The sequence below is a fragment of the Daucus carota genome, chromosome 4, assembly GCF_001625215.2.
Source record: "Daucus carota subsp. sativus chromosome 4, DH1 v3.0, whole genome shotgun sequence".
NCBI lineage: Eukaryota > Viridiplantae > Streptophyta > Magnoliopsida > Apiales > Apiaceae > Daucus > Daucus carota.
Window position 1 is genome coordinate 25,024,889 of NC_030384.2, and position 27,795 is coordinate 25,052,683.

The window sequence follows — 27,795 nt, forward strand, 5'->3', positions numbered from 1 at the left end:
CCAGATTTTAATAGATTTTAAACGATGCCAATTGAATACCATCATATTTGTAAGCATAATTTAAAATCATGGTTGAATATTACCACCAGATTCTGTGACATAATTTAAAATCTCAATTGAATATCTAAAGATTTTAATGAATTTTAAACAATTCGAATTGAGTACCTTCAGGTTTCATGAATGACAAAATATCCTTTAAAATCTCAATTGAATACACCCCAGCCTCTCAAGTTTCAAAGAAATACAAATGCATCATAATTAAAATAGATTTTGATTTCCATTATTTAAGTCCCCCAAGTCTCAACCGAATCATACACAGCAGTGCATCAATTTTTCACACATCCGTTACATTTCGACTTTCTTAAACTATGTGCTGCATTTGGAAACAATATCACTTTCTTAAATGTTTTACTTAAATTAAAAGGAGTTTAAATAAAGAAAATATAACATAACAATAGCACAATCATAAATTTATTCCCACAGTACATCACACTATTTTAATATGAATCAACTGTGCAGTTACGATCGTACAACATATATTAATTTCCCCAAATACTAGAAACGGTACGTATTAATTGTACATATCGGTGGCGACTCTTCAGTTGTCGTCGGTGTGGTTTTCCGGTATAACTCTCACTCACTCTCTCTCCCTCCCCCTCTCTCTGTCTCTCTGCGCCCCTCTCTATATATATATTTATTTATGCTCATTTTTTAAATATATTTTTACGCATTTAAGATACATCGATATGTTGTTTGTGTGTGTATTGTTACTAAATTGTCGTTGTTGACTAATTTCTGGTGAAATTATGATTCATTAAATTTGAGATTGTGTTTGTTTCATTGTGCATGTGCTTAATTTAGTGTGTTTTTGACTTTTGAGTTTCGAGTGTTTATTTGCGGTGTATATTTGTTGATTTTTGGCATTTGATTAGGTAATTTGTTTGTTTAAGTGCTGTGGCAATTTGTGTTGTGGATTGTTGATATTATGAGCTGGCGGTTTTTTCCGTGGATTTCGGAAATGGAAAGTGATGATTTACTCTAAATGTTTTGATTGGTGAGCCTTATAGGCCTAGTTTTGTTTGGTGAGAGGCATTTCTGTGTTGGTATTACTTTTTGTTAGTGAGTGATTCGAGTTTTCGTTATTTGGTGGAAACGTGGTTTGGTTCTTATTTGCATTGATTTTGTATGAGGAACGTGCTAGTTTTATTTGGTTTTTAATTAGGTTGATTATTTGTTGAAGTGAGTTATTATGTTGAAGTACTTTGGCAATTTGTGTTCTAACTTGTTGATTTTATTAGATGGCTGTGTCCGAAAATCTCGGAAATAGAAACTGATGATTTGGTCAAGTTGTTTTGACTGAAGAACTTTTTAAGCCTTGTTTTCATTGGTAAGAGTCATTTATGTTTTGAATCACGTCTTGTTGGTGAGTAATATGAGTTGCCTTTCAGCTGGAAATATGTTTCGGTTTTGATCTGTGTTTGTTTAATTTGTGGTACATTTTTGTTGTATTTGGCTTTTAGTTACATTCGTTACTTGTTGGAGTGAGTATTTATGTTTAAGTACCTAGGTGAATTGTGTTATAATTTGTTGATATCTTTGGCTCGTGGTTCTTAAATTTTTGATAACAATAATTTTGATATGACAAAATTATGTGTGTTCCTTTAAAGCTTTAAGTAAGGTCCGATGGAACTTAATGACTGTGTTTGTTTCATTGGTGTTTGGAGCTCTGTTTGAGGCATTTGTTTAAGTGTCTTTTCATTTTTAAGTGCTTTTGCCATTTTTGGTGTAACTTGTTGATGTTTTAGCTGGCGGGTTCCTGATAATTTCAGTAATGGAATTACTGAAAACTTGTTTAGTGAAAGGCATTTGTATTTTCGCATTACTTTTTGGAAGCGAGTAATTTGAGTTGTATATGTTTCTGTTTTGATTTGTATCTGTATTATTTGTGGCACATTTCTGTTGTGTGTGGCTTTTGATTAGATTAATAATTTGTTTAGAGAGAGCTTTTTTATGTTTAAGTACCTTGGTAATTTTGTTATAAGTTGTTGATATAAGTAGCCGGTTGTTTTTTTGTATTTTTTAGAAATGGAAATTTTATGATAAAGTTATGATAATCTGTGAACCTTCTTAAGCTGTCAAGTAAGTTTATATGGAATTTATAGACTACATCCTTTGTTCATTGGTGTCTTGAGCAGTTAAGTGAAGGACAATGTTCATGTTATTGAGTGTTGCACAGGGAGGCAGAGATTTTTGTTTTGGAAGGAATATGATAAGTCAATTGCAGGTTTTACTTTTTATAATTGGTCTTCCTGTATTTTAAGAATCTTTAGAGTATATTTGAGTGGCTGTTTAGTGTTGTTTAAGCTTCCATTTTACTCAAATGCAACCAAGTTATGTTGTATTTTATCCATCTAAAGCTGTAGCTCAAATACTATCAATTCGTACCTGATAACTTCTAATATCTACATACAGTTTATTATATGTAACAGCATACCTTTCTTTTCGTGGTTTCTTCAACATTAAGATCTTAATGATTTTTTTTTTCTGTACGGTGGATGAGCTTATACAAATTTGTTTCTGGGCCCCCACTTTGTACGGGCCTATTATATGTAAATAAATATTGAGTAGTCGGTTTTTCTTGTGAGGATGATGTGAACCCTTGTCTTAGCCACAGCCCAAAATTAGATATCTTATTTCAACCCACTACCCCATGTCAAGAGGGCTGGGCCGCCATATTTAACGCAGGCTAGAATCAGATGCCTAAATTGCCCCACTGCATCATAATACCTACTACCTAGGCTGTGGCTTTGCTGCAGGTCCCTGTCAACCCTAAATTTCCATAGATCAAATTGAGGTATTTGTCTTGTGAGTTACTTGTTATAGCCATTTGTGGGATTATTTATGTGATTTAGCTTGATTTTTGTCTGGTTTGTGATAACTATGGGTCATTATTTCTAGTTATGTTTAATGCACTTAATTGAAAATTTATATTGCAAACTGATAGATTAATATTGTTAACTTGTTTACAAGGTAAGTTTCAGTAATTGCTCCTTGTGATAGGATCTAACAGTTCCTAGCCATAGGCTCAAGTTTTCTTAAATGTACTCTCATCGTGAATTAATTAGTAGATTTTAAAAAAAATTCTCTATCATTTGCTTAAAAGCTTTGAATTTCTGTTCCTATTTACTGTTGATTGCTTAAGACTTAAGAGCTTCTATTCTAATTGAATAATCTTTACATATATCTGTATCCTGCTTACACCTCTATCTTTGTAATTATTTTTCCCCTTTTGTTGTTGTTCTTTGTCGTTGTTGGATGTTGTATCTGTAGTAGATGTACCTTTATAGGGTGTGAAGCTAATAATTTTACAGGTTCATCAATCTGTTTATTTTAATTTGGATGTTGCCTTTCAGGTTAAAGGTGCACTATTTGAATTGCTTAAGCGTTTTGAATCCTCAAGATTACAATACTTGCATAAAAAAGTTTGCAGCTTGCTTCATCACTTGTCTTTAAGGGAGAGACCTATTACTAAGAGAAAATCAATATTCTACTATAGATGCATTGATGCTTATGTTACCTGAGATGCCCAAGTGAGGACTGATGGCAAGAAGACTGTAAATCACAGTAAATTTCTTGTTATTGACTTCATAAAATACATGGCAAATGAAGATTTCTGGAAGGAGGATTCTTATGATGATTATGTTCCTCCAAAGTCAAAGAGAACTGCCAAATCAAAGAAGATGGAATATGCCGGGTGGGGATCAAAGCCTCTCATGGAATTTTTAAAAGAAATTGGTATAGAGACTGAAAAAAAGAAGTCTCAACAGGAATTGACAGCCATAATTAATGACTATGTCAGCAAAAATAATCTTATTAAGCCATCAAAGAAGAAGAGAGTTGAGTGTGACGAATGGCTTCGTTATTTGTTTGGAAAGAAGTTTGTGCTTCGCATAAAAATCCATGAATTGCTGTTTCCACACCTTGCTGAAAACCGAGACGAGTCATCAGATGATACAGATTCAAGTGATTCTGGAGAGGAGGAAAATGGGAAGATAGCATATCGGAAGCGGAAAGCTTCAGTTTTGGGGAATAAAGTTACTCCTAACTCAAAAAAGGTCCCTGAGTCCCTCAAAAGCTGTTTCGCTTCTGTGATTCCTGAAAACATTAAGCTCGTTTATCTAAACAAAAAGTCAGTTCTAGAACTACTTAAGGATCCTGAAACATTTGAAAGTAAAGTAGCAGGAAGCTACGTGAGGATCAAATCTGACCCATATGATTACTCCCAGAAAAACTCCCACCAGCTTCTGCAAGTAACAGGTACTTCTCGTTATATATATATAGGTATATTTCAGTACTGATGCTATATGCATTGTTATAAAGTACTGCTTGTTATATTTACTATAGTTTTATCTTTCAATACATTCACTTGATTCTTAAAGGTCAACTGAAAAGAACTACCAAGCCAAGTCATGCAAAGGGACTTACAGTTGAATAGGACTGTCAATGTTATCACTATGAAGTCCTAAATAATGAATGCTGAAAGTTAGATGTGAACATAATTGACTTTTCTATATTTAAGAGACACCTGTTAAGAAACAGGTGAGAAATTCTACTGATATATACATTTTCAGAAGATTTAGCTTGATATTAGGTATCTTGGTAAATCGTTATCTGACCTTATATATGTGTCTCCCAAATCAATACAACCCCATCGTTTCTACCTAAAATCCGATTGGTGTGCAAGGCTCCACTTTTTTTGGGAATAGAATAGAAATATCTGGCCTTCCTTGCTGAGATCTCAAGCTAGTCTCAATTTTGTCCTGATTGCAAGTAACCATTTTTATATTCTATATCCTACTTCATCACCCTTGACCTTACTCTATCCTATTTCTGAAACCTCCTTTTTTGCTCTATATATTGTAAACCTTGTTGATATGCGTCTTGGAATGAGTTACATTGCGTGTAACTGTGCAATGCCAGAGGATAGAAGACAAATCTAATAGGACACACTCCAGATAATTAAGATAATACTAATAGGCTGTTTGTATTACTACTAAAGAAGCTCGTAGCAACGATTGCTCATAAACAAAAGACAGATAATCAAAAGTCTGTGACGATGAACACAACCCAGGACCTTCGAGTCGCCTGGAAACTCTCACTACTCAACTAGAATCACGACTGAATAATCAGATAACCCTAACCTTGCTTTCCCCTTCCCTTTTTACTCCCACATTTCTTTGTTACATAGTAAAAGACTTAGTTGCCCTTATTGGGCCTGTTATGACGACGTAGATAAGTTAACGTATCAAAAGGCCTGGCCCGGTTCATTGCAATGCACTTGACAGGACAAAGAGTTTGCTCTCTGGATAACCTATTCCAAGAACACTCTGAGCAAGTGGCTAAATGGTTAATCACTAAGCAAAGAGTGGCAAATCTGAGGGCAACAAAGAAACTAAAGTGAGTCAACTTGAGAACAAACAAGCTAAGTCTTAGCACGAGATTTGTAGGTCATTACAAAGTAAGAGAGTCTTCTGATCGTTGTTTTTTTGAAGAAGGCGACTGCATTCTTATAAGCTTGCTGTTTCTGATCAATAATAATTAATAAGTCTTGAATGAGTATACTGGAAATTTTATTTTATAGATTTGGTGCAAGTTTGCAAGTCCATACTACTTATCCCTGATTCTTGACTCAGCAATTATATTTAAATTTGCAGAGAATATCCTTGAGTTTGCTAATATTAATATGGGGAAAGAAATTACTGTTTGAGTTGCCAAAACAAAAAAGTATTTGCTGATCCCAACTGAGCCCTTTACACACATGCTTCCATAGTTATTTGAAAGGCTGCCTTTTTAATGGTGTGGATGTTCTGAACCCTTAAGGAGACATTTAGCCAGTTGATCCTAATCACATCAGAATATTATTTATGTAAGGATATTGAATGAATTTCTTTTGTTTTTGTCCATGTCAAGTTGGCTCTTATTGCATTTCTCAGGGCTTAATCATTATGCAAGAAGGTATATTTTCATATCAATCGACCTACATCTTTTCTTTTCTCTTTATCGAAATCATTTTTTAGGAATAAAATCACATCTTAAAGTAGCATGGTCTTGGAGTGGAATGTTTTTGATTTGTTAAAGATAGGAATAACTTGTTTTGTTTCAACATAAAATGTGCTAATTGAGTTGGTACTTTTTAGATCTAAAAACTAACCTTTCTCTCCGTTAAACCATCTGAGCCCAAGTTAAATCCTTCACCGTCCAGAACAGTCCCAAGCGGATCAGTGAATTTCTTGACCTGCTCGAATTCAACTGGTATATTTAGAAGATAGTGACTGAGATCATAATATGGAACAAGCATAAGCTTAAAAACTTAAGATTGACATGAGGTAGATGCATAAATCTGTAAGAGATCATGACCTTGTCATTATAATAGCAAGGAGGATCCTCAATCGCCATTGTACTTCTGGGAGCTTTAGGAAATGCAATTTTTTATATGTATACATTGTTTGAGACATGTTTCGATGTGGAATTAAAAAGTAGAAAGAGCTATAAAAACGAGATACAGGGTCAGGATAAGAAATAATTGTGAGAAATCTGCAGGATGCAATCCTGCAAGGAGGTTTTATTATTAAGTCAAATCACAAAGCTTTCTGGATTATTACAAGCCGTACTTGTGTCAAGAAACATACCCATATTCATAGTATTGATTTGCTTCAGTGGCTAATGTGGACATGGCAATCGTTTTGTTGTCATTAACATTAACTTTAACTAGTACTTGGAGAAGTTTGCTGTAATTTTTTTTCCCACATCAGTTCAGACGAGATTGACCTGAAATGTAATGGAAAAGTCAACAGACATATAAGTTATGTACCGTCTCTATTTGTAGGCAACCACAAATTTTTTTGGCTTGGACAATTGGCATGTTAATGCTTGTAGGTGGGTAATTTTTGAGGGCTAGTATGTAAAGGTATTTGCAACTTTCTCGCTGTATGTTAGGGACTTTTATGATAATACCTTGAGAGGAGAGCAACGCCTTAAGGAGATCAGAAAGAGGAGAATTTGAGAGTAATGAATTTGGGTGGTATGATTACTTTCTAGGAATCAATTTTCACAGAAGGCACAAATACATACGCCTTTATTCTGAGGGACAGGAAAATTAGTGTTGCCGGATGACTAATCCAGATCACAAATTCTGCAAGCTAAATAAAGCTTGAACGACAACAGTGAAATATACTATGATAATGTATATTGACTTCCCTAGCTCGTGTTATAGTGTCAAAATATCACTAATACTATAAGAATATTTGTTTCTGTTTCTGTTGCTTCAATATCATTTTCTGATCATGTAGAAATTTCTTTCTATATGAACACCGTTAATTTAAATTATCTCTGTAGAGTCTAGAGAAACCAGATAATTAACTTCAACTACAACCTTTCTCCCTTAATATATTAAATTATACTCCCTCCATCCCACCCAAATGTTTACATTTGGGGTTGGGCACGGAGGTTAAGAAAACAAGTAAAGTAAAGATGAAAAGGTGAGAAAAGTAAGGATAGTGGTGGGACTGATTGATATTTAATATATAAAGTAAATATAGTGGAGAAATTTAGTGGGTTTAGTTGAGTTTTATATTATAAAATTTTACTACATTTAGTAAGTTTTGAAATGTAAAGAATTGGATGGGACATCCGAAAAAGGAAAGTGTAAAGAAATGGCTGGGACGGAGGGAGTATTCCATTTTTCATGTGATCAATTTTACTATTTAACTGCTCATAAATACATATACTTCATGGCTGAATATGTTTATCTTATTTTGATGTTTCTCAAGGTGCAAGGAAGGAACCTGCATGTGGTGATGTTAGTACAGCATACTTTCTCCAAATACCACATCGAATGAAAGAGATCCCTGTTAGCAAGCTATCAAATGAAAATTTTAAAGAGGTCTGCTCAGTGGTGTTCTTTCTACCTATATTTAACATCACGAGGCTGAACCATTATTTTTCTTGAGTCTTTTGTCAGTTATTTGATCATATATGCATAGTAATGCAAGTCATTTGCTATCTGGAATTTTTTTAATTGATTGGAAGATCAGTTTGACTAGTGCTTTATTTAAGTTAAGTCTATTAGTCCCCATATTTTGGTTTGTAGTTGTCTTGGCAAAAAGATGAGGATGGAGAGATTTAATGCTCTATCCTCATCAGTTTAACCTATAATATTTAAACTATGTTTTAAGGGGCTGATGATGAAATTGATAAAATATACAACTAGATGGGTATCTTGGACTACAGGGCTTTGACATATGAATGCTGCAGTGAAATTTCTCCCTCTGTAAGATTACCCAATGATTTAAGCATACATACGGTGAATAGGGGGATGTCTGCTCATGGTTATAATTTGCAACTGTGACTTTATTGTACAAGAGATGTCCTAGTCTAAATTACGTATTTATTTTTTAACCCTTGGAACATTGCATATTCTTTCAGGAAGAATGTGAGGATTTGCGTCAAAGAATAAAAACTGGTTCTGCTAATAGGCCGACTGTGGTAAGTTTGTCAGCCAAAGATCATTCTGCTGCGTATACTTTTGAATCATGCATTCCTATATAAATATTGTCAGTGGTGTATGTTTTGCAATTAATTGTGACTCCATATAAGATTTCATAGGTGCGATGGTGTTACTCGTATATGAAAATGTTATAAGAATAGATATAAGGTGATTGTCTTTTGAAGACAAGGATACTAAAAATATTTTTTTACAGACGGAGCTTCAAAGGAAGGCCCAAATCCTGCATGAAGTCATAACTAAGCAGGTATGTATTTTAATACATGTATGGTGTTTACTTTGGAGCTTTGGAAATAAAGAAACTCATGAGTTTAATATGGGGCTTTGGAAATGAAGAAACTCGTCTTGTCCTTGATATCTTTAACAGATCGAACAGTTTGGACTTGGGTTGGTTGGAGATCAGCTTTCCCCTTGTTAATGAGTCCTTTTAGGTTTTTATATATAGTTTCTGCAGTGTGTTTTTATCACATTCACAAGATCAACATTGTATATGAAGTTAGGTTTTTCTGTTATTAAATCATCAGTTAGGGGTTCCCCCCCTTTTTCGTCCATATTTGCTTGTCTATTCTACCCTGATAAAAGAATGTTCTTCTTTAGGGTTGTGTTCACAATTAGAGTGGTTCTTTTTTGGGTGATTTATACTAATTTACAATTACTCAAATCAGTTTTTGGGCTAATGAGTGTTACTGAATCCTGTGCACGTGCTGTAATGAGCAATGTTAGATTTCACATTATAAATTTTATGTAATATTAGTAGTTGTTCTGGTTGAAGTTGAAAAGTGAATTTTAGGTTTTAATTGAACTTATGTGTATCCATTCACACCTTGATATTACAGAACATTATTACCTATGTGTCCAGTCCAAGAGGATCACTAATTTTCTGTTAAGTAAAGTTGTCTCTGGTCTTACTCAGTTGCAGACTTGCAGGATATAGATATTACTAGGTTATGCTGCAAATAACTGCCATATAAGTTTTTCTGCAAAACTTCAGAATCAATGCTGTAGAAAAGAAGATTTGCATTTATAAATATAGATAATTTTGCCTTATCATAATTTGTAAACCATGTATATCTGCAATGCAGTGTTTACACAATGTTGTTATTGTGTTGTGTGATTGACTTGTCGTTATTGGTCAGTGAAGTCATCTAATATCAAGTTTAAAATTGTTACAGTGGATTGCAAAAGAACTTATTCTGGTACAAAACCTCATAGATCATGCCAATGAAAAGGGATGGAGAAAAGAATATCCTTTCTAAACATGTGAATGTATGTTATCTGAAATATTGGGTAGTTGCTTATACATCTTCTATCATGATCTGAGTATCAAAATCACCTGATTCATGGGACAAGGAATTACTTGTCTGGGGTAATATATTATTCAGGCCCTATACTGGCATGTTCTTACAAAGTTTATGGCAGAGCCTCTTTGTTGTCATGGGAAAACAAAGAAAAAACATGAAAAACCAGTCAACCTGTCATTGAATATCACTTAATCCTTGACTTTAACATTGGTTACGCTATTTGAGTACCTGGAGAGGAAAGAAATGCTAAAGAAACCAGCTGAACAGGAAAGGTTATTGCTTGAGGTTCCTAATGTAATTGCAGAAGAGCTAGAACCGGAAGCTAGTGTACAGGAGCCTGCAGAAGATGAAAAGAACGATGTTTCTTGTTTACCACAATTAAATATTGTGGGGAATGGAGCAGATATACCTTTTGATGGAGAAGCTGATAAGAGTCTATTAAATGATGACTTCGCTAGTACAGATAGCGCAGGTTTGCACTTACATGACTTCAGTTATTTGCACACAACCATGTAGCATGTATTACATATCTTTCCTATAATTTTGTCACATACCTCTCTCTTTGACACACATACACACGTAGACACACATGGTTACATCTCGCTGATTAGATAGTTAGGTCTCGTTGCTTAACTTTTCCCAATGTAATTGCAGAACAGATAGAGTTAGAAGCTATTGTGCAGGAGCCTCTAGCTGATGAAAAGAATAATTTTTGTAGTTCACCAGTGGCAACTGTTGCTGGGACTTTGGCACCTATACCTCAAGATACTGAAGCAGAGAACCCAGAAGCTATTTTGCTGGAACCTGCAAAAGATGAAAAGAAAAGTACGTGTTGCTTACCAAAGCTAACTATTGCGAGGACTCCAGCAGATATGCCTTCTGATACTGAAGTAGATAAATGTTTCTTCCTCTATGGGCGCAGAACCATGCAGTATGCTTCTGGTAATGCATCAAATTTCTTCCTCAGTTATATAAGTACAATATTTTAGTTACTTACATTTTCAAGTTATACTGCGTGCCTAGTAATGCATAAACATGGATCTAGTCAGTTAGGGACTAGGAGCGGAGTAACTCGTTAATTAGGACTGAGGAGAGGTCTTCAAGTTTGAGTGTTGTAACTTACTAACTTTTATGCTGATGCAGTTCAGTACTCCATACAGATTCTTTTGCTCCTACTGTCTGTTGAGCAACTTTGATTTTGCATATGCTATTTTTGTATGCTTCTTTTGCAAAGTGTCAAGGATGAGTTAGTTCGGATTGATAGATTATGAGAATCTGGATCTGTTAGTCAAGTTCGATTGAAGAGATGTAGATGAAATCATATAAAGACATCTATCTTAGGTATTCAATAGTTTATTCATATAATGTGAGTAGTCAATCAGTGTTAGGATTCAGATGATAGAGATGTCCAAAAGATATACATGATTGCATGTTATCCATGAAGTCCTGATTTTGAGAAATCAAGTAAGATGCATTTTGATAAGAAAAAACATTTTTGATTAAAATATAGTAATATTGGACACAATTCTCTATACAATATTGCAATATTGAAAATAATTTTTGAAAAATTGGATGTGAAAAAATATTACTAAACAACGGAAAAGTTATATATTAAAGCTTAGGGGAATTTGATAGATTTGAAGAAAGAAAATAATGTGTGACGGTGAAGAGTGAATTAAATTAGGTTATATCTGAATATACGTACCATTTTCTCTTGAACTGTGTGATCCTATTGCTTTTTATAGTCCGAATATCACAATCTCAAGAACAGAACATAAAAGATGTGCAAATAATATATTAAATGTAAGTAAAAAAATAAATAATGAGAAAGATTAATGAGATAAAAAGATAGTGGATTTTAATAATTTAGAAAAAGAGAGGGAGTTGGTGGATTGTAATAATTTTAGGAGAGAGGAGGGAAACATAAAGTTTAGGAGGCAAATTTTAAGATTGTTTTTGTATAATATATATCATATCTGGATCAAATAATACTTCTATTTATTAAATATTTTAGCAGATGAATATACGGTAGTAGATACGGTAGTAGTTGCTTGGATGAGCTTCCTTTTACTTGGAATTCTACTTGATCTCCAAGTTTTAGATGGTTTAAACACTTGCAATCATCATTATTAGTTAGAGTTGAATAATATGCATCGAAGTGTATTCTAGAACAGATTTGCGGATTTTACAAGTGTTTCTATCGATTCTGTGGAGATAGGTTCATCTCTTTATATTACCTCCCATCATTGTCCTACATCAATTATTATCAAGATAACAGAGTAGGTGACTAAATATGGATTTGAACATGCAAGCTTCTTGTTTCTTCTAAACTTTACACATGGTACTACTCTTTTATTTACATGCCAGTACTCAAATATAGTTATTGCCTTATTAAGAATGCTATATCTGTGTATTTAGTATTACTGACATGCCCGTTAACTTTCGATGCACACATGTCGGTTGAAGTATGATTTAATTGTCCAAGATTGCTTCATGGTGTTATTCCTTTAATTATGCACCATCTTAGTATGCCATGAAAACCCTTTGAGCCTCTTGCTAAATTTGTGCATTGGATTTGGGGATTTAAGAGAATGGACAACCACATATCACAAGTGTGTACGGCAGGAAGCACACTGAATTTGGTAAATTTGTTATAGCTTGTGTAGGTATGTTATTAAAGTATATCCCAATATCTATGTGCTGCACTTGCTCAACACCTGCATTGAGCAGCACGTGTCGTAGTGAGATTGTTATACATTGTATGGGAGTATTTGGATCACCAAATCCCAAAATTTCGCCCTTTTCTTCTTTTTTTTGGAAATGCCAGAAACCATAATTATCTATATACTTTCCCTTGTGCCTACCTGCCCAAAATTCTAGCAGAGCAAATTTTTATGCTTCAGAAAGACAAAGTAAGTCAAGATTTAGTGACTTCGCCCATGTACCTTACAAAAAATAAACATATTTAATTCAATCATGTGTCATATATTCTTATGGACCTACATCATACTATTTATCTACACTATATTGGTAAAGTCGAAAAATTGAAAGTGTGGTAATTTTGTAATTTGGTATGGTTACTATTTACATGTATAAACTTTAGATCTTCAGAAGCCAATAGAGAGAGAGGTTTGATCTATTACTAAAGCATATTCATATTTCATTATCTTAAATAGTACCAATTTAAGGGTTGAATCCAATCAACAACATATTAAAATTATGAAATTATATTATTATTGGGTCCAGGCCCCCAACATATGATTTCTAGGGAGCCTTTATCCAATACACAGGCTTTGCAGCCGTTGGATCAGATCAGAATGGTCGAGATTTAAAAATTTTGCTGTACGTCGAGCGCTTAAAAAACGCTGTACGCTGTCATCCAGCGGTTTTTAAGTGCTGGACGAGTAGTTTGCTTATTGATGTCCAGCGCTTAAAATGTGCTGTAAGCAAAGATAGGGTTTTACATAAATAATATAGGCGAAATTTAGTATAGGCGAAATGTCAAAATTATCATCAAAAACCATATCTTTTACTAACATCCACATATTTCTATAATAACATCCACATATTTTCTATGATACAAAGTTAAAATTTAGTATAGGCGAAATGTCAAAATTATCATCAAAAACCATATTTCTATAATTACATCCACATATTTACTATGATACAAAGTTAAAATTTAGTATAGGCGAAATGTCAAAATTGTCATCAAAAACCATATTTTTTAACTTCGTGTTCAAGTTTGGAGCTCCTGGACTACACTCTTTTGAGAAAAGCTTTAGCTTTGGATGTATCACTCTAGGGCACTGAACTTTACACACTGTTGTAAATTTGTGCATTTTGGTATCTGCAGATGTTGACGTGGAGGTCAAGAGAACTTACAATGGCACTACATATGTAAAGGAAACAAATGGTTAGACCATCTCTTTACTTTTTTTAAGTAATTCAATCTGATATACTTTTACCCTACAGATGTTAGCTGATAACATTGGTATTATTTTAAACACAGAATGCTCACCGATATTTTTCCAAGTATTCTATCATATTGGATTGAAATTTACAAGTTAAAATTGTAATCTTTTTGCCTTCTGCTGAAAAAGGTCGTGTATGAAATTCTTTGATTATATATCTTTGTACTCGTGTTTACGTTTGGAGCTCCTGGACTACACTGTCCCAACATAAAAGCTTTTGGGTTTTGGATGTGGAACCTGCACCACGCTGAGCTTTCTATACTGTTGTAATTTGATGCATTTGGTATCTGCAGATGTTGACAGAGAAGGCATTAGAACTTACAACAGTGGCACTACATATATAAAGGAAACAAATGGTTAGACTACCTCTGACCTTTTTTTCGTAATTCAATCTGATATACTATTGTCCTACACACTTTGTTAGTTAATAACTATGTTACCCGGACTCGGCTAAAAGTGTACAATTGGATACGTGTCGGAGTGTCGGACTTGGCAATAATTTGAAAGTTTTACATGTTTTTGGCTTATAATAAGTATCAGAGTGTCCATACCCATGTCCAAGTGTCAAGTGTCCGACACGGGTACTCGAGACAAAATAAAGAGTCAGGGTAACATGGGTTAATAACATTGGTATAAATTTAAACTCGAAATGCCCGTCAATATCTTTTTAAGTATTATTTCTCATATTGGATTCAAGTTTCCTAATTTAATTACACAAATAGTACTCATGTTGCCTTCTGAAAAAGGTCATGTGATAAAATTTTATGTTTAAACTTTAAACCATATTTCTTTTGTACTCTTGTTTATGTTTGGAGCTCCTGAACTACACTGTTTTCTCCCAACCTAAAAGCTTTTGGGTTTTGAATGTGGAACTGGCATCACTTTAAGGATTCAGCTTTCTATACTGTTGTAGTTTGATGCATTTGGTATCTGCAGATGTTGACAGAGAAGGCAACAAAAGTTACAGCAATGGCACTACATATGTAAAGGAAACAAATGGTTAGACTATCTCTTACCTTTTTTTAGTAATTCAATCTGATATACTGTTGTACCATAGAAGTAATTTAATATCATTGGTATTGATTTAAACTAAACGTTCTGTCCATCTCTTTCCAAATATAAACCGTGTCATATTGGATTCAAATATCCAAATTTATGAACAGATAGTGCTCTTTTTCCCCTTCTGCTGAAAAAGGTCATGTGAATGACATGTTTAGTTATTTTATGGTATAAACTGTGTCATATTGGATTCAAATATCCAAATTTATGAACAAATAGTGCTCTCTTTTACCTTCTGCTGAAAAAGGTCATGTGCATGACATGTTTAGTTGTTTTATGGTTTGTTCAGCAATACTTAAAGAACATATCTATATCTATATCATGTTAATACTTAATAGTATATAGTTTCAGTGGGGTGGTTTGGTTCGCGGAGTAGTATGTGGTTGGAATCAAGAATTGGGTTAAGGTGGTATAGGTTTGAGGTATCATTTCCGATATCATGTGTTGAGTTGAGTGCTCAAATAAATCTATTCGATTTATAAAGTTTTCATTTATCAATTGTAATTAGTTTGATTACTGTTTTAAATATATTTTTGCGTCATTGATCTATTTTTTAATTAAACATATACATTTAATTGTTTAAATAGAGATGAAAATATCAGATTTAAAATTGATTCTCCATATGCCTCTCTCGTTCTGACCTTACCCCTTATGTATCAAAAACACTTTGTGAGTTTGAGGTATGGGTTTTAAATTGCATTTTTCCCGGCCAAACACAAGATATGGGTTTGGAATGGACGAAACCCATACTTGATTCCCGAATACCTTGAACCATGCGATCATTAAATCATAACATTAGCAAAGAAGAAGAAAGATGTTTCATGTTCAAAATGTATTTGAAGATGTTAAAATGAATTAATATCTATATGCGAAATGAGTTTTGAAAATTCATTATAGAGAAATATTTTATTTTAATCATTTTATTCAATAAACAAACTGTAGGAATCTTAATAATCTGCTTAAATGACAATACTGACAACTTTTTTATTTCATTTAGAGTGGTGGAGTATCAATTTCATAATAGGGAAAAGAGTTTTTGAAGTTCATTGTACCTAGAGCACCTTATGAGAATTAACAGCATGGAATTAGCTGTAGGAACACCATTATTTAGAATCACTTTAGCTGTAGAAACACACACACACACGTGTGTGTGTCTCACATCTGTATTCCCTCCACTGATTTAGTGCTGGTGTGGGCTTCCCAAATTCAATATTGTTGAGGGTCGGTATGTAAGAAATCACTTAGCGGCCCATTTCTCAAGAGTCTCTGGCTTCGAGTAAAGCAAATTCATATATATAATTCTAAATATCATATTGCAAAATTGAACAGTGTAATTCTAAATATCCAGCTTGGCTCAAGATAACATACCCCATCTCTCATATTTCACTTGCTAATACAGCCTTGAAACTGATAATATAATATTATGTGCTGATGAGCATTTATGTATTTGTGAAATGTGGTGCAGGTACATGTGTGATTGATTTAAGTGATGATGATGATGAGGAAGGGCCAGAAGGTATAAATGACGCATCCCAGATAATTGACTCCCCAGAAAGTAGTCTATGGTACTATAAAGATCCTCAGCAAACTATCCAGGGCCCTTTCTCAATGGTGACACTAAAAAAGTGGACAGAAAACCTCTACTTTCCTTCAGATTTCAGGATCTGGAAGAGTGGTCATGCTCCTGTGCTGTTGATGGATATGCTTAGCTTGATGTTCCCGCATTAGCTTGGTGATAGTATCTACATTTCGCTGTATCTGATTAGGTTTTGTTAATGCTATATCAAGGTTATAGACTCTGTTCCGTCAAGGAAATTGCTCTTCCTTCATCCTTTCTAATAATTCCGTTAAGGAAATTGCTCTTCCTTCATCCTTTCTAATAATTCCTTCATATGTTGGCATCTCGAATATTTTTGGACATGCATGTTTGTTAGCAGGATCAGCAGTCATTTCTATAGTCACACAATTGCGCTGCATTCTGTTGTTTTGCTGGTAGTAGACTAGCCCTCGGGATAAGCTAATTAAAGGACCATCTTTCATCTGTTATGAAGCTGCTGGGATTGGGAAAAAATATAGCTTCACATACAAACTAAACATAGGAAGTTTATACCCCCTTCAGGGTGCCTAGACGAGAACCAATTATATTAATGTTTTGAAATGATATTATGATGTATTTTTTTTTCACTATACAAGATTACTTTAACAGAACTCCACAAGTTAGATTAAAGATTGAATCTTTGAAGCTTGTGAAGATGAATAATCAAAATTGAACATGAAAACTTAAAATGATAACTGCAAACTGAACTTTCATTTGTATTCAATAATTAAAACAGAAAATTAAATTATGCTTACAAATAATTTGAAACAAATAAAATCGAGATCGAGCTCAGATCTCCCATACAAATTACACATACATATAACAATCATATTCTAAGGATCTTGGCAGCTTTAACCACCGGATTTTCCCGGGAAATCGCGTCTCTTCCGGCGGCTTTATAATCGTAACTACAATCGTGTCGATCGGAGTATCGATGAGCCGGACAAAACAGCTCGCCGCAGCGGCATCGAATTCCGGTCAAACCGACCTTTCTCCGGCAGCCTGAGCACCGATTGACCTCCTTTTTCACCGGCGCGATCGGATCGCCTTTTTCGTCCGCGTTCTTCGTTGTCTGATCCGATCTGATCTCCTCCGGCGACTTGATCGAGGCCGATCTACGAGGTTTGATGGTAGAAGAAGAGGCGGTGGCCGTCGCGTTGAAGCAGACCTGGCAGATGTTCGCGGCGGAGATTCCGGCGACGCCGCAGCTGATGCAGACCTTTCGCGATTCAGGTACGGCTTTGAATTCGGTTTCTTCGTTCTCGGTGTTGTGTGCCATGTTTTTTACGATGAATATAACTTGAAGATGTTGTTATATAGAAATGATAAATAGATGTATGTGTACAGAGAGATGGAGAGAAAGAGAGAGAGGGAGAGGAGAGAGATTTTCTAATTGTGTGTGTATAAAACGAGAGAGAGGGGGGGTTGAATAATAGGATTGGATACAACGCGTATGGAGTGTATGAGGCAAATTCTTGGTTATGTTGGCCTGGACCAAAAAGACGAAAATAACCTTGCTTTACAACTTGTGGAAGATGGCGATGGATGAGCCTGTATAATTTAGATTAATATGAGAGGGGTGGTCAAGTAGGCTAGCCGTCAACAAGGAAAGGTACATGTGCATGCATAGTTACCAGTTGACACAACTGTGATATACTCAATGTGGGTGTTTGGGTAAAAACCCCGCTTCTAGTGTTCTAAGTTAAAAGCACTTATTCATATCGTTTGTATAAATAGCCGAGAAGCGACTTTTAACTTTTGTTGCTTGGTTTTTTTTTTTTTTTTTCAAACACTCTAATCACGTATAAGTCTTAAATAACTTCTATTTCACTTTTTTAATTTACGTAAGAATCACTTATTTTAAGTTCATCATCAGTCTCTTTTTTCGTACATTTTTCTCGAAAACAAGAATTTATTTTTATTATAAAATATATATTTATATATTTTTAGAAAGTAAGTAAATAAAAGATGTCTAGTAGTAATATTTAGGTTTCAAGGATAAAATCATTTTTTATACAAAATATATTTATGCGAACAAAGTGTGCAAAACATTAAATAATTAATCATCTTATACTTTACTCCAGCCTTTTCCTTTTCTACTCACCTTTCTCTCCATTATATTCTGTATTGGGTGGCCACTGTCTTGGGAAGCTGAAATAATTATAAACACAAAGGGTATTCTAGTCAAAAATTTAATAAAACTATTCTCTTTTAAATACGTAAATAAAATCACTGTCAGAAATATTGGGACCGCGTACTAGCAACATTTTAAGATGGCAGTAATACTATTAAATTTCCGTGACATGTCCCTGGGCCTTTAATACATTTATAAAAAATACATTTATCGACCAATATTATATGTATGTGTATACGAAGAAACAGCTAAGCAATCATTAGGTCGCAATCATTTACTGTGTGTCAATCTGTCATTGAGTTTGTAGTTATGTAAATATGTTGTCCAGAGAGTGCGGTTGGTTAATTGGATTTTTCTTTAATATTTCGGATGCAAAATCTTGTTGATATTAGCGGCCTAGGCGAGTAGACGAGTGTTTTTGTTCGTAGATGGATGTTAACGGTGAAGTTGGGAAGTTGAATATGTTTAATCGATAATTAACATGGACAAACCTGAATACCTGATACCTATGATTATGATTTTGTTCGATCTTCTCGTCTGTGTCACTGATATTAACTTTTGATATTAACTTTCTGGAGGTGCTGTATAAAATTATTGAGCTATTAAAAAAAAAGTGTTTGCGAGAAAAATGTTTGCTATAGAATTCAGATTATAGAATTAAGATTATTGTTTGATAAATATTTTTAACTGTTACTTACTACATCTCATCTAATAGTCTTATTTATAAATTTCACATATATTAATAATTATAAATTTCACATATATTAATAAATAATATATGATGCGTTGTTATCATTTTTATCTATAATAACATTAATTATACAAGAATATAGTCAAGTTTCATACATGTTTTCAATTTCATAGTTATTTGTATGATAATTTTCAAAATTGCATGAGTTAAATAATAGTCAACATAGTAGTTAGTACTATAAAATTTGTAACGGCAAAAAAGAGGGCAAGCATTGTGATAAATTTTTTTTGACGAAACAAGATTATTATAATCAGATGGGAGAGTACATACTTTAAGATAAAAGGTAAGAACGATAACGATATTGGTGAGATTTGAAAGTGAAATCTCTATTTAACTTCATACAAGAATTGAAAAACAACTTTTTAAAAAAATGGGACATGCTTTCTCTGAGAGCACTTTTGAATCCTAAATTTGATGTTTAAAAAAGTTACTTTTAGATTTATCAACAATTTTTCACATGTTTTATAGAATAAAGATATTGTATTGTCTGCAACAATAATGCCAAACAGAATTAGGGAATCTGATATGCCCAAGATAATCCTTTAGGAGTTGAGTACTATATCTTTTATATGATGGATATTTGATCATTGAGTATCCTAAATTTTTATAATTCACACTTAAAACGAATCATGTATAATTATTTTGTTACTATACTTATTTTTGAGTTTTTATATTATACAAACAGAGTGGCTAACCTGTGCCCTAAGGGCGGGCACAAGATAAGTAGTAATTAATTTAGTCAACTACAATTATATTTGTATAGTTATTTATCTGTATTGAACCATTCAAAAATCTATTAAGTATTAATTATGCATCTACTTTTGATATGCCCTCTAAATTTTATATTTATAATAAAATATATTTAAAATTTGAAAAACTGGGAGAACGTAGAATAATTCTTTTTATCACATTTTATATGATAATTTTTAATTGATTTCATCCCACAAATAATAACGAGCCCCCCCCCCCCCCCTCTCCTGCATACTAATTTTCAAAGTAAAATCAGCCTTCTAATTAAAACCGGCCAATTTATATGAGTCTTTTACTATTTTAATATTATTAAAAAATATAATTATTAACATTGTAATACAATATATGAGTAAATAAAATATCAAATATACTTGATAAATGTGAAGATTTGAATTCTCTAATTAGCAATTAATGTATTATCTACAAAAAAACACTAGGTCCATATTAACTGTCAGCTACTACCCAGATGCATTAAATACACTTTAACCTGTACCTGAGGGCACAGGTTAGCCAGCCCCTCGTATAAATGGGATACCTAATTTATAATTAGATAACTCAATTGGTGAAGCAATCTGTAATGCCGCTTCTGTAATGCCTCGAGTGGGAGATAAGAAAGTAATAACATTTGCAAGAAGAAATAAGAAAGGGCTGGATGGTCATTTGGGAGTGTTGGGTCAAAACAATTAAGTCAAAGGGCATTCTGGGAAGAAAGAAAAGGCAGGAAAGGATAAGATAGGGGAGTAACGGTAAATTAGAGCATCAAGAAAGTAATAGGGTTTTGTGGGAGATATCTGGGCATCTCGAATAGTCCAGGCGATTGTAGTTTTCTTTTGTAATCGATCTATTCAGTACTATTTCCAGTAATCCAACTCCGTAGTTCATTACAAGTGGTATCAGAGCACAGATCCAATGGGGCCGCCGACGGTGAATCAAAGAGTGGACGCGATGGAGGAGAGGTTGTCAGATCTGGACACCTCGCTGTCGGCCTTGGTTAATAAGGCCGTAGAGACAGCTATGGAGGCGATGCGCCCCTCTTTGACAGAGATACTGATGGAGGGCCAAACCCTAACCGCCACCAATTTGGGGGCGGAGGTGGATGCGGTGGCCACGAAGCTTGAAGGGCGGATTGCGCGCAAGAAGGAGTACAACGATACTCTAATTAACACTATGTGGACGGATCAGCTCAAATTTCAAGCTGAGATCCGTAGTTCGTTAACGGAGATGCAGCCGTTCCTTGTGCCGAGACAGGAGAAGTTCGAGGGGAGCATCAATTACCCGGGGTCTGTGATGGCAGGTATGACCACTCCCTTGAATGGGTTTCCTACACCTGGTAGAGGCAGTGAGGAGTTTGTTGGGGGTGGTGGGCGCGTAGATGGCAGTGGTTTTGGGGGCGGTGGCGGATCCGGTGGAGGACCGGGCCACTGGCGATTTCGGAAGCTGGACATGCCCATCTTTGACGGATCTGAACCCGATGGGTGGATTTTGCGGGTTGAAAGGTATTTTCAGTCCTATAAGCTAACAGAAGAGGAGATGTTGGAGGCTGTAGCTGTGGCGATGGAGGGAGATGCACTTCGGTGGTACCAATGGGAGAATAAAAGGCATCCCATTCGGCGTTGGAACGATTTGAAGAATTTCAGCTTGAGGCAGTTTAGGCGCCTGCAAGGAGGATCTCTGTATGAGCAATGGCTTGCTACAACCCAGACCACCACTGTAAGTGAATAGAGTCGCAAGTTTATTGAAACTGCTTCCCCGTTAGAACGAATTCCTGAAAATTTACTTATGGGGCAATTCCTCAATGGGATAAAAGAGGAGGTAAAAATGGAGGTTGGGCTGTTAAATCCGATCAGTTTTGAGCAAGCAATGGAACTTGCTACGAAGGTGGAAGAACGCAACAGAGTGGCGGCGAGTAGGAGGTCGGGGTTGAGTAACATTAGGACTGGTTCGTTGTCAGGGTTCTCTAAAGGGGCGCCCTCAGTTGCCAGTTACCCTTATGGACCTCCAACCAGCCCCCCAATATCCAGAAACTGGGGTGCGAGGTCAATGGAGTCTCAGTCTTCAGTACACTCGCCCACACCCTTGTCCCCAGCGCGTTCTGTAGCTACGGGGGAGGTGAAGAGGTTGACGGAGAAGGAACTACAGGAGAAGAGGGCTAAAGGCTTATGTTATCGGTGTGATGCAAAGTGGATGGTGGGGCACCGATGTAGAAAGAAAGAGTTGAGTGTACTTCTGATTGAGGAGGAAGAGGAGGATGTGGAAACGGGGGAAAGAGACCTTGTGTAGTCAACTACAGAGGAGGTGGTCACAGAAGTGTCGTTGAACTCGGTCATTGGGATTCCTAATTCGAAGACTATGAAGTTAAAGGGGACGATAGGTGATTTTGAGGTATTCGTGATGATCGACCCGGGTGCAACGCACAACTTCCTTTCCCTAAAAGTAGTGCGCGCATTGGGCATTCCTATAGAGCAGTCATGTCAGTTTGCGGTTTGCTTGGGTAATGGTGACTCTATGAAGGGAAATGGACTGTGCAAAGGAGTTAAGCTAAGACTGGAAGGCGGGATAGACATCGAGTCAGATTTTCTGCCTTTGGGGTTAGGCAGCTCGGATGTCATCCTTGGGGTACAGTGGCTGGAAACTTTAGGGGTAGTCATGACGGATTGAAAGAAACAATAGATAACATATGAGTTCCAAGGAGCACCAGTGACCATTACAGGTGACCCCTCACTAGTCCGGGCAAAGATATCCTTGAAGGCCATGACCCGAGCCTTGCGGAAAAGTGGTGGTGGATTTATCGTGGAATGTCAGTGAATGGAGGTGATGGAATTAGGGCAGTTGACAACTGGAGAGGGTGGTGTAAAGCAGCCCTCCATTCCAGAATTTCTGGCAAAAGACATCAGTGAGTTTAATCAAATTTTTCAAAGTCCAACAGGCCTTCCTCCTTCACGTTCACATGAACATGTTATACAGTTGAAGCAAGGCAGTAATCCAGTAGGGGTTAGACCCTACAGGTACCCACAATGTCAGAAAGATGAGATTGAAAGACTGATAAAGGAAATGCTTGCCTCCGGAATCATAAAGCCATCAACCAGCCCCTTCTCGAGCCCTGTTCTGTTGGTGAAAAAAAAAAGATGGGTCGTGGAGATTTTGCGTGGACTATAGGGCGTTGAATAAGGAGACAATTCCGGACAAATACCCGATTCCGGTGATTGATGAGCTGTTGGACGAATTAAACAGAGCAAAAATCTTCTCGAAACTGGATTTAAAGGCGGGATATCACCAAATCAGGGTGCGTGAGGAGGACACCCACAAGACAGCTTTTAGGACTCACGACGGGCACTATGAATTTCTGGTCATGCCGTTTGGGCTGACCAATGCCCCGGCAACTTTTCAGTCGCTTATGAATGACGTGTTTAGGCCATTTCTGAGGAAATTCGTGTTGGTTTTCTTCGACGACATTCTGGTTTACAATAGGACTGAAGCAGAGCACAAGCAACACCTACGGGCTGTCCTGGCCAAACTCTAGGAACAACAGTTGTATGCGAACAAGGGTAAGTGTGAGTTTGGCAGAACCTCTATTGGGTATTTGGGACATGTAATATCTGGGGAGGGAGTGGAAGTTGATAAAGATAAGGTGGCAGCAATCTTGGAATGGTCAGTGCCTACTAATTTAAGAGAACTTCGGGGATTTCTGGGAATGACAGGATACTACCGAAAATTTGTGAGACATTATGCCCAATTGGCTCGACCTTTGACGGACCAACTGCAAAAAGATAATTTTGGGTGGAATGACGAGGCAACTGCAGCGTTTTGTAGCTTAAAGCAAGCACTCACCAACTCTCCAGTCCTACAGCTACCTGATTTTGAGCAGTTGTTCATTGTAGAGACAGATGCCTCGGGGTATGGTATTGGGGCCGTCCTCATGCAGTTGGGGAGGCCTATAGCCTATTTTAGCAAGCTGTTGGGAATACGAGGGCTGCAAAAATCTGTATACGAGAAGGAGCTCATTGCGATTGTATTAGCAATCCAAAAGTGGAAACACTTCTTTTTGGGGAGGAACTTTGTCATTAGATCCGACCAACAAAGTCTGAGGTATCTTACACAGCAGAGAGAAATCAATCCAGAATATCAGCGTTGGGTGGCAAAGCTGTTAGGGTACGACTTTGAGATTCAGTTCAAGCCAGGCACAGCAAACCGGGTGGCAGATGCCTTATCCCGAAAGACTACAGGGGAGACATTGTTGTGTGCTCTAACCTCCATCCATGAAATTAATTGGGATCAGTTACACAGAGAAAGTTTGTCCGACAAAGACCTGCAAGCAGTGATTCACAGTTTGGCAGCTGGGCAGGAGAGTGGGAAATTTTAGTTGGTGGATGACACTCTTCGCCTTAAAGGGAGGGTGGTGATTTCTAAACACTCGAAAATGATTCCTGGGTTACTTCAGGAGCACCACGCCTCCACAATTGGAGGTCACGCTGGGGAAGTAAAGACCTACTTGAGAGTTTGGTGTGGGAAGATATAACTATGGATTTCATTGAGGGCTTGCCGGTTTCTCAAGGATATAATGTGGTGTTAGTGGTGGTCGATCGCCTTACCAAGTATGCTCACTTCATAGGCCTTCGCCATCGATTTGACGCTTTCTCTGTAGCCAAGGTGTTTATCAAGGAAATTGTGAGGTTACACGGGTTTCCAGGCTCGATCACTTCGGACAGAGACCGAATTTTCATGAGTACTTTCTGCAAAGAATTATTTAAACTGCAAGGGTCGGAGTTGAAGCGAAGTACTGCATACCATCCCCAAACGGATGGTCAGTCGGAAATTGTGAAGAAAGTACTCGAGCCGTATTTGCGTTGCTTCGTGGGTGGGAAACCCCGGTCGTGGGAGAAGTGGTTTCATCGGGCTGAGTTTTCTTACAACACAGCCACGCATTTGTCTTCAAAAATGAGTCCTTTCAAAGCTCTGTATGGACGAGAGGCACCTCATGTGTTAAAAATTGATAAGGGGCAAACAGTGGTGGATAGTTTGGAGGAATTTTTGTTGGAACGAGATGCGATTCTGGATGAGTTACAACATAACTTGCTGTTGGCTCAAGCAAAGATGAAGGTGTCAGCTGACAAGCGTAGGAGGGATGAAACTTTTGAGGTCGGGGATCTAGTATATTTGAAACTACAGCCGTATAGGCAACAATCTTTGGCTCGTCGTCAGTTTGAAAAGCTGGCCAGTCGATTTTATGGGCCATTCTAAGTCATTAAGAAAATTGGGAAGGTGGCCTGTCAGTTACAGCTGCCAGTGGGAAGCAAAATTCATTCGGTATACCATGTGTTACAGCTTAAGAGGGCAGTTGGGCAAGCACTGGTATCTCCTCATATCCCAGAGCAACTGACTGCAGATTTGGAAATGGTAGTTGAACCTGAAGAGCTGCTGGAAGTAAGACATCGACAGCATGGGTCTAAGCAAGAATTGGAGGTTCTTGTGAAGTGGAAGAATTTACCGACCTATGAAGCCACATGGGAGGAAGCTGAAAGGCTGAATGTGCAATTTCCGGAATTCCACCTTGAGGACAAGGTGATTCTTTGGGAGCGGGGTAATGTAATGCCTCGAGTGGGAGATAAGAAAGTAATAACATTTGCAAGAAGAAATAAGAAAGGGCTGGATGGTCATTTGGGAGTGTTGGGTCAAAACAGTTAAGTCAAGGGGCATTCTGGGAAGAAAGAAAAGGCAGGAAAGGATAAGATAGGGGAGTAACGGTAAATTAGAGCATCAAGAAAGTAATAGGGTTTTGTGGGAGAAATCTGGGCATCTCGAATAGTCCAGGCGATTGTAGTTTTCTTTTGTAATCGATCTATTTAGTACTATTTCCAGTAATCCAACTCCGTAGTTCATTACACAATCATAAATATATTATATTGTATTGTGTGTGTGTGTGTGTGTGTGTGTGTGAAGCTCCTCTTTTAATGTACATCTTTTAATATATATTGTATTGGGTCACACAAAACTCATTAACTCCGCATTAATATGACATTGTTCGTTCTGGATTTGGCTAATCCCACACAGATTTGTTTTTTTGGCTTCTCTCAAATGATCTCATACTAATGGAGTTGTTTGAATTCTTATATTCAAAACAAATTTTTTTCATCGATGTGGGACTTGAGTTGACACTCACTCAACATGTTGGACCTCTTGTGATTATGTACATATATACCATATGTTTCTTTAGCAATATATGGTTGATATGTTATATTAATAAACTCATCTAGTTTAATACAACTGTTGGACTTGTTTTCATAAATTGAGACCCAATTACACATTAAAACTTAAAAATGGGATTCATAAAATTTGAACATTACGTTTTATCCCTTGGAAGAATAACAACAAAGATCAATTATCTATTTTGCATTACTATAACAAGTCCTACATCTTCCAACCAAATAAATATTAATATAAATATTTTTATTGATATGCATAAATTTGAATATTACATTTTATCTACTTACCAAAATAGCAAGATTAAGAAATAATTGTTACATATTCCACCAATAAAAGTTGATACAAATTTTTTAGTAACATGTATGATATATTTGATAAAATATCAACAATAATTTATCATTGCAAATGTCATTCATCTTCTACAACTTCCTAAGCAATACTTCCTGATTTTAACTTACATTAGAAATTATAAGCATTATTCTTTCTTATTAGATAATATTTTTCCCACTCGAATATGTAGTCAAATAACGTAAATTATGGTATCAATTTATTGATGATTGACGCCACAATATATCAATTTACCTATGCTAATATTCATCACATAATTTTTCTGCAGGAAACGTGTTTGTATCTTCGGTAAAGGGCATTCATTAATTTTTCAGTTTGTTATTTATTTTTGCTATGATCACCTGTTGTAATATTATTTTTAGATTACTCTAGTAGATATGCCATTGATAAATAACTTTCATAACCATGAGCTTATTTCAACATTAATCGTCAATAATAACCTCTTTCGATGTTTTTTCAATTCTAATGGTATACCTAAACCATTTTTCATATAAGCTAATAATAGCTCCTAAAATGTATTTACGGTGAATAAATATAATAAACAAGTCATGATAGTATATTAATATTACCGGCTCTAATCCTACTACTATGGTCTGAAAGGGCGTTATGATTGAGTGCATACAACTCGAATACACAATTATGCAAGGAGCTCGAAAATCTAAGCAATTGATAACACCAAATCTCCTCCAAATTTATGTTTCCCGCGTGATGGCTGTAAGCATTCTGATTGAATGAGCCAAAATCAATCATAACCATCTTAGCTCAATACGTAGCAATTTTTTAAAATTCTAGTCACCTCTATTTAGTTACATCTTATATCTATTGAGTTACATCTCTCATCATCTGCCCTCATGACTCAACCACCTACTTCATTTTAGCTTACATGTTACGAATTGAGGCTAAACCATCATTTAACGCCGCCGCCAGGGATCTAGTAATTCTCCAATTTTAACGATATTGCGCTATAGGTTTGGAAACGACAAATACCGAACAAATCGGAGAAAATACTAAGTCATCATTATTAGCTAATGAAAATAAGTCAAAAGGAAAGATACTTGTAATTTATATGTATTTTCTCACTTTTAAACATATCAATATTCTGTTTATATTCTGCTATTGT

The 27,795-nt window shown here is 35.9% G+C and overlaps 2 protein-coding genes and 1 pseudogene across 2 annotated transcripts; 2 read left to right on the forward strand and 1 right to left on the reverse strand.

Moving 5' to 3' along the window:
• Positions 1-485: 485 nt before the first annotated feature.
• On the forward strand, positions 486-16,764 carry LOC108219277 (uncharacterized protein At5g08430). Its single transcript, XM_017392637.2, has 12 exons — positions 486-624; positions 3,414-4,317; positions 7,830-7,942; positions 8,485-8,544; positions 8,760-8,810; positions 9,736-9,806; positions 10,080-10,336; positions 10,519-10,806; positions 13,718-13,777; positions 14,129-14,191; positions 14,772-14,834; positions 16,360-16,764. The coding sequence occupies exons 2-12, from the start codon at positions 3,657-3,659 to the stop codon at positions 16,620-16,622; spliced, it is 1,950 nt and encodes a 649-aa protein (XP_017248126.1). The 5' UTR covers positions 486-624; positions 3,414-3,656; the 3' UTR covers positions 16,623-16,764.
• A 553-nt stretch (positions 16,765-17,317) lies between these two features.
• Positions 17,318-17,770, reverse strand: LOC108216443 (zinc finger A20 and AN1 domain-containing stress-associated protein 5-like). Its single transcript, XM_017389209.2, has one exon. It carries the CDS (start codon positions 17,768-17,770, stop codon positions 17,318-17,320), a length of 453 nt encoding a protein of 150 aa, XP_017244698.1.
• A 5,161-nt stretch (positions 17,771-22,931) lies between these two features.
• On the forward strand, positions 22,932-25,808 carry LOC135152271 (uncharacterized; annotated as a pseudogene).
• The last annotated feature ends 1,987 nt before the right edge of the window (positions 25,809-27,795 follow it).

What these genes read in the sequence shown, in the direction of transcription:
- LOC108219277 (XM_017392637.2), top strand. Translation starts at nt 3,657, where the DNA reads ATGGCAAATGAAGATTTCTGGAAGGAGGATTCTTATGATGATTATGTT. An exon ending in CTGCTAATAGGCCGACTGTG is followed by an intron (nt 8,545 to 8,759) that starts GTAAGTTTGTCA and finishes ATTTTTTTACAG; the next exon opens with ACGGAGCTTCAAAGGAAGGC. An exon ending in ATATATAAAGGAAACAAATG is followed by an intron (nt 14,192 to 14,771) that starts GTTAGACTACCT and finishes TGGTATCTGCAG; the next exon opens with ATGTTGACAGAGAAGGCAAC.
- LOC108216443 (XM_017389209.2), bottom strand. Translation starts at nt 17,770, where the DNA reads ATGGCACACAACACCGAGAACGAAGAAACCGAATTCAAAGCCGTACCT.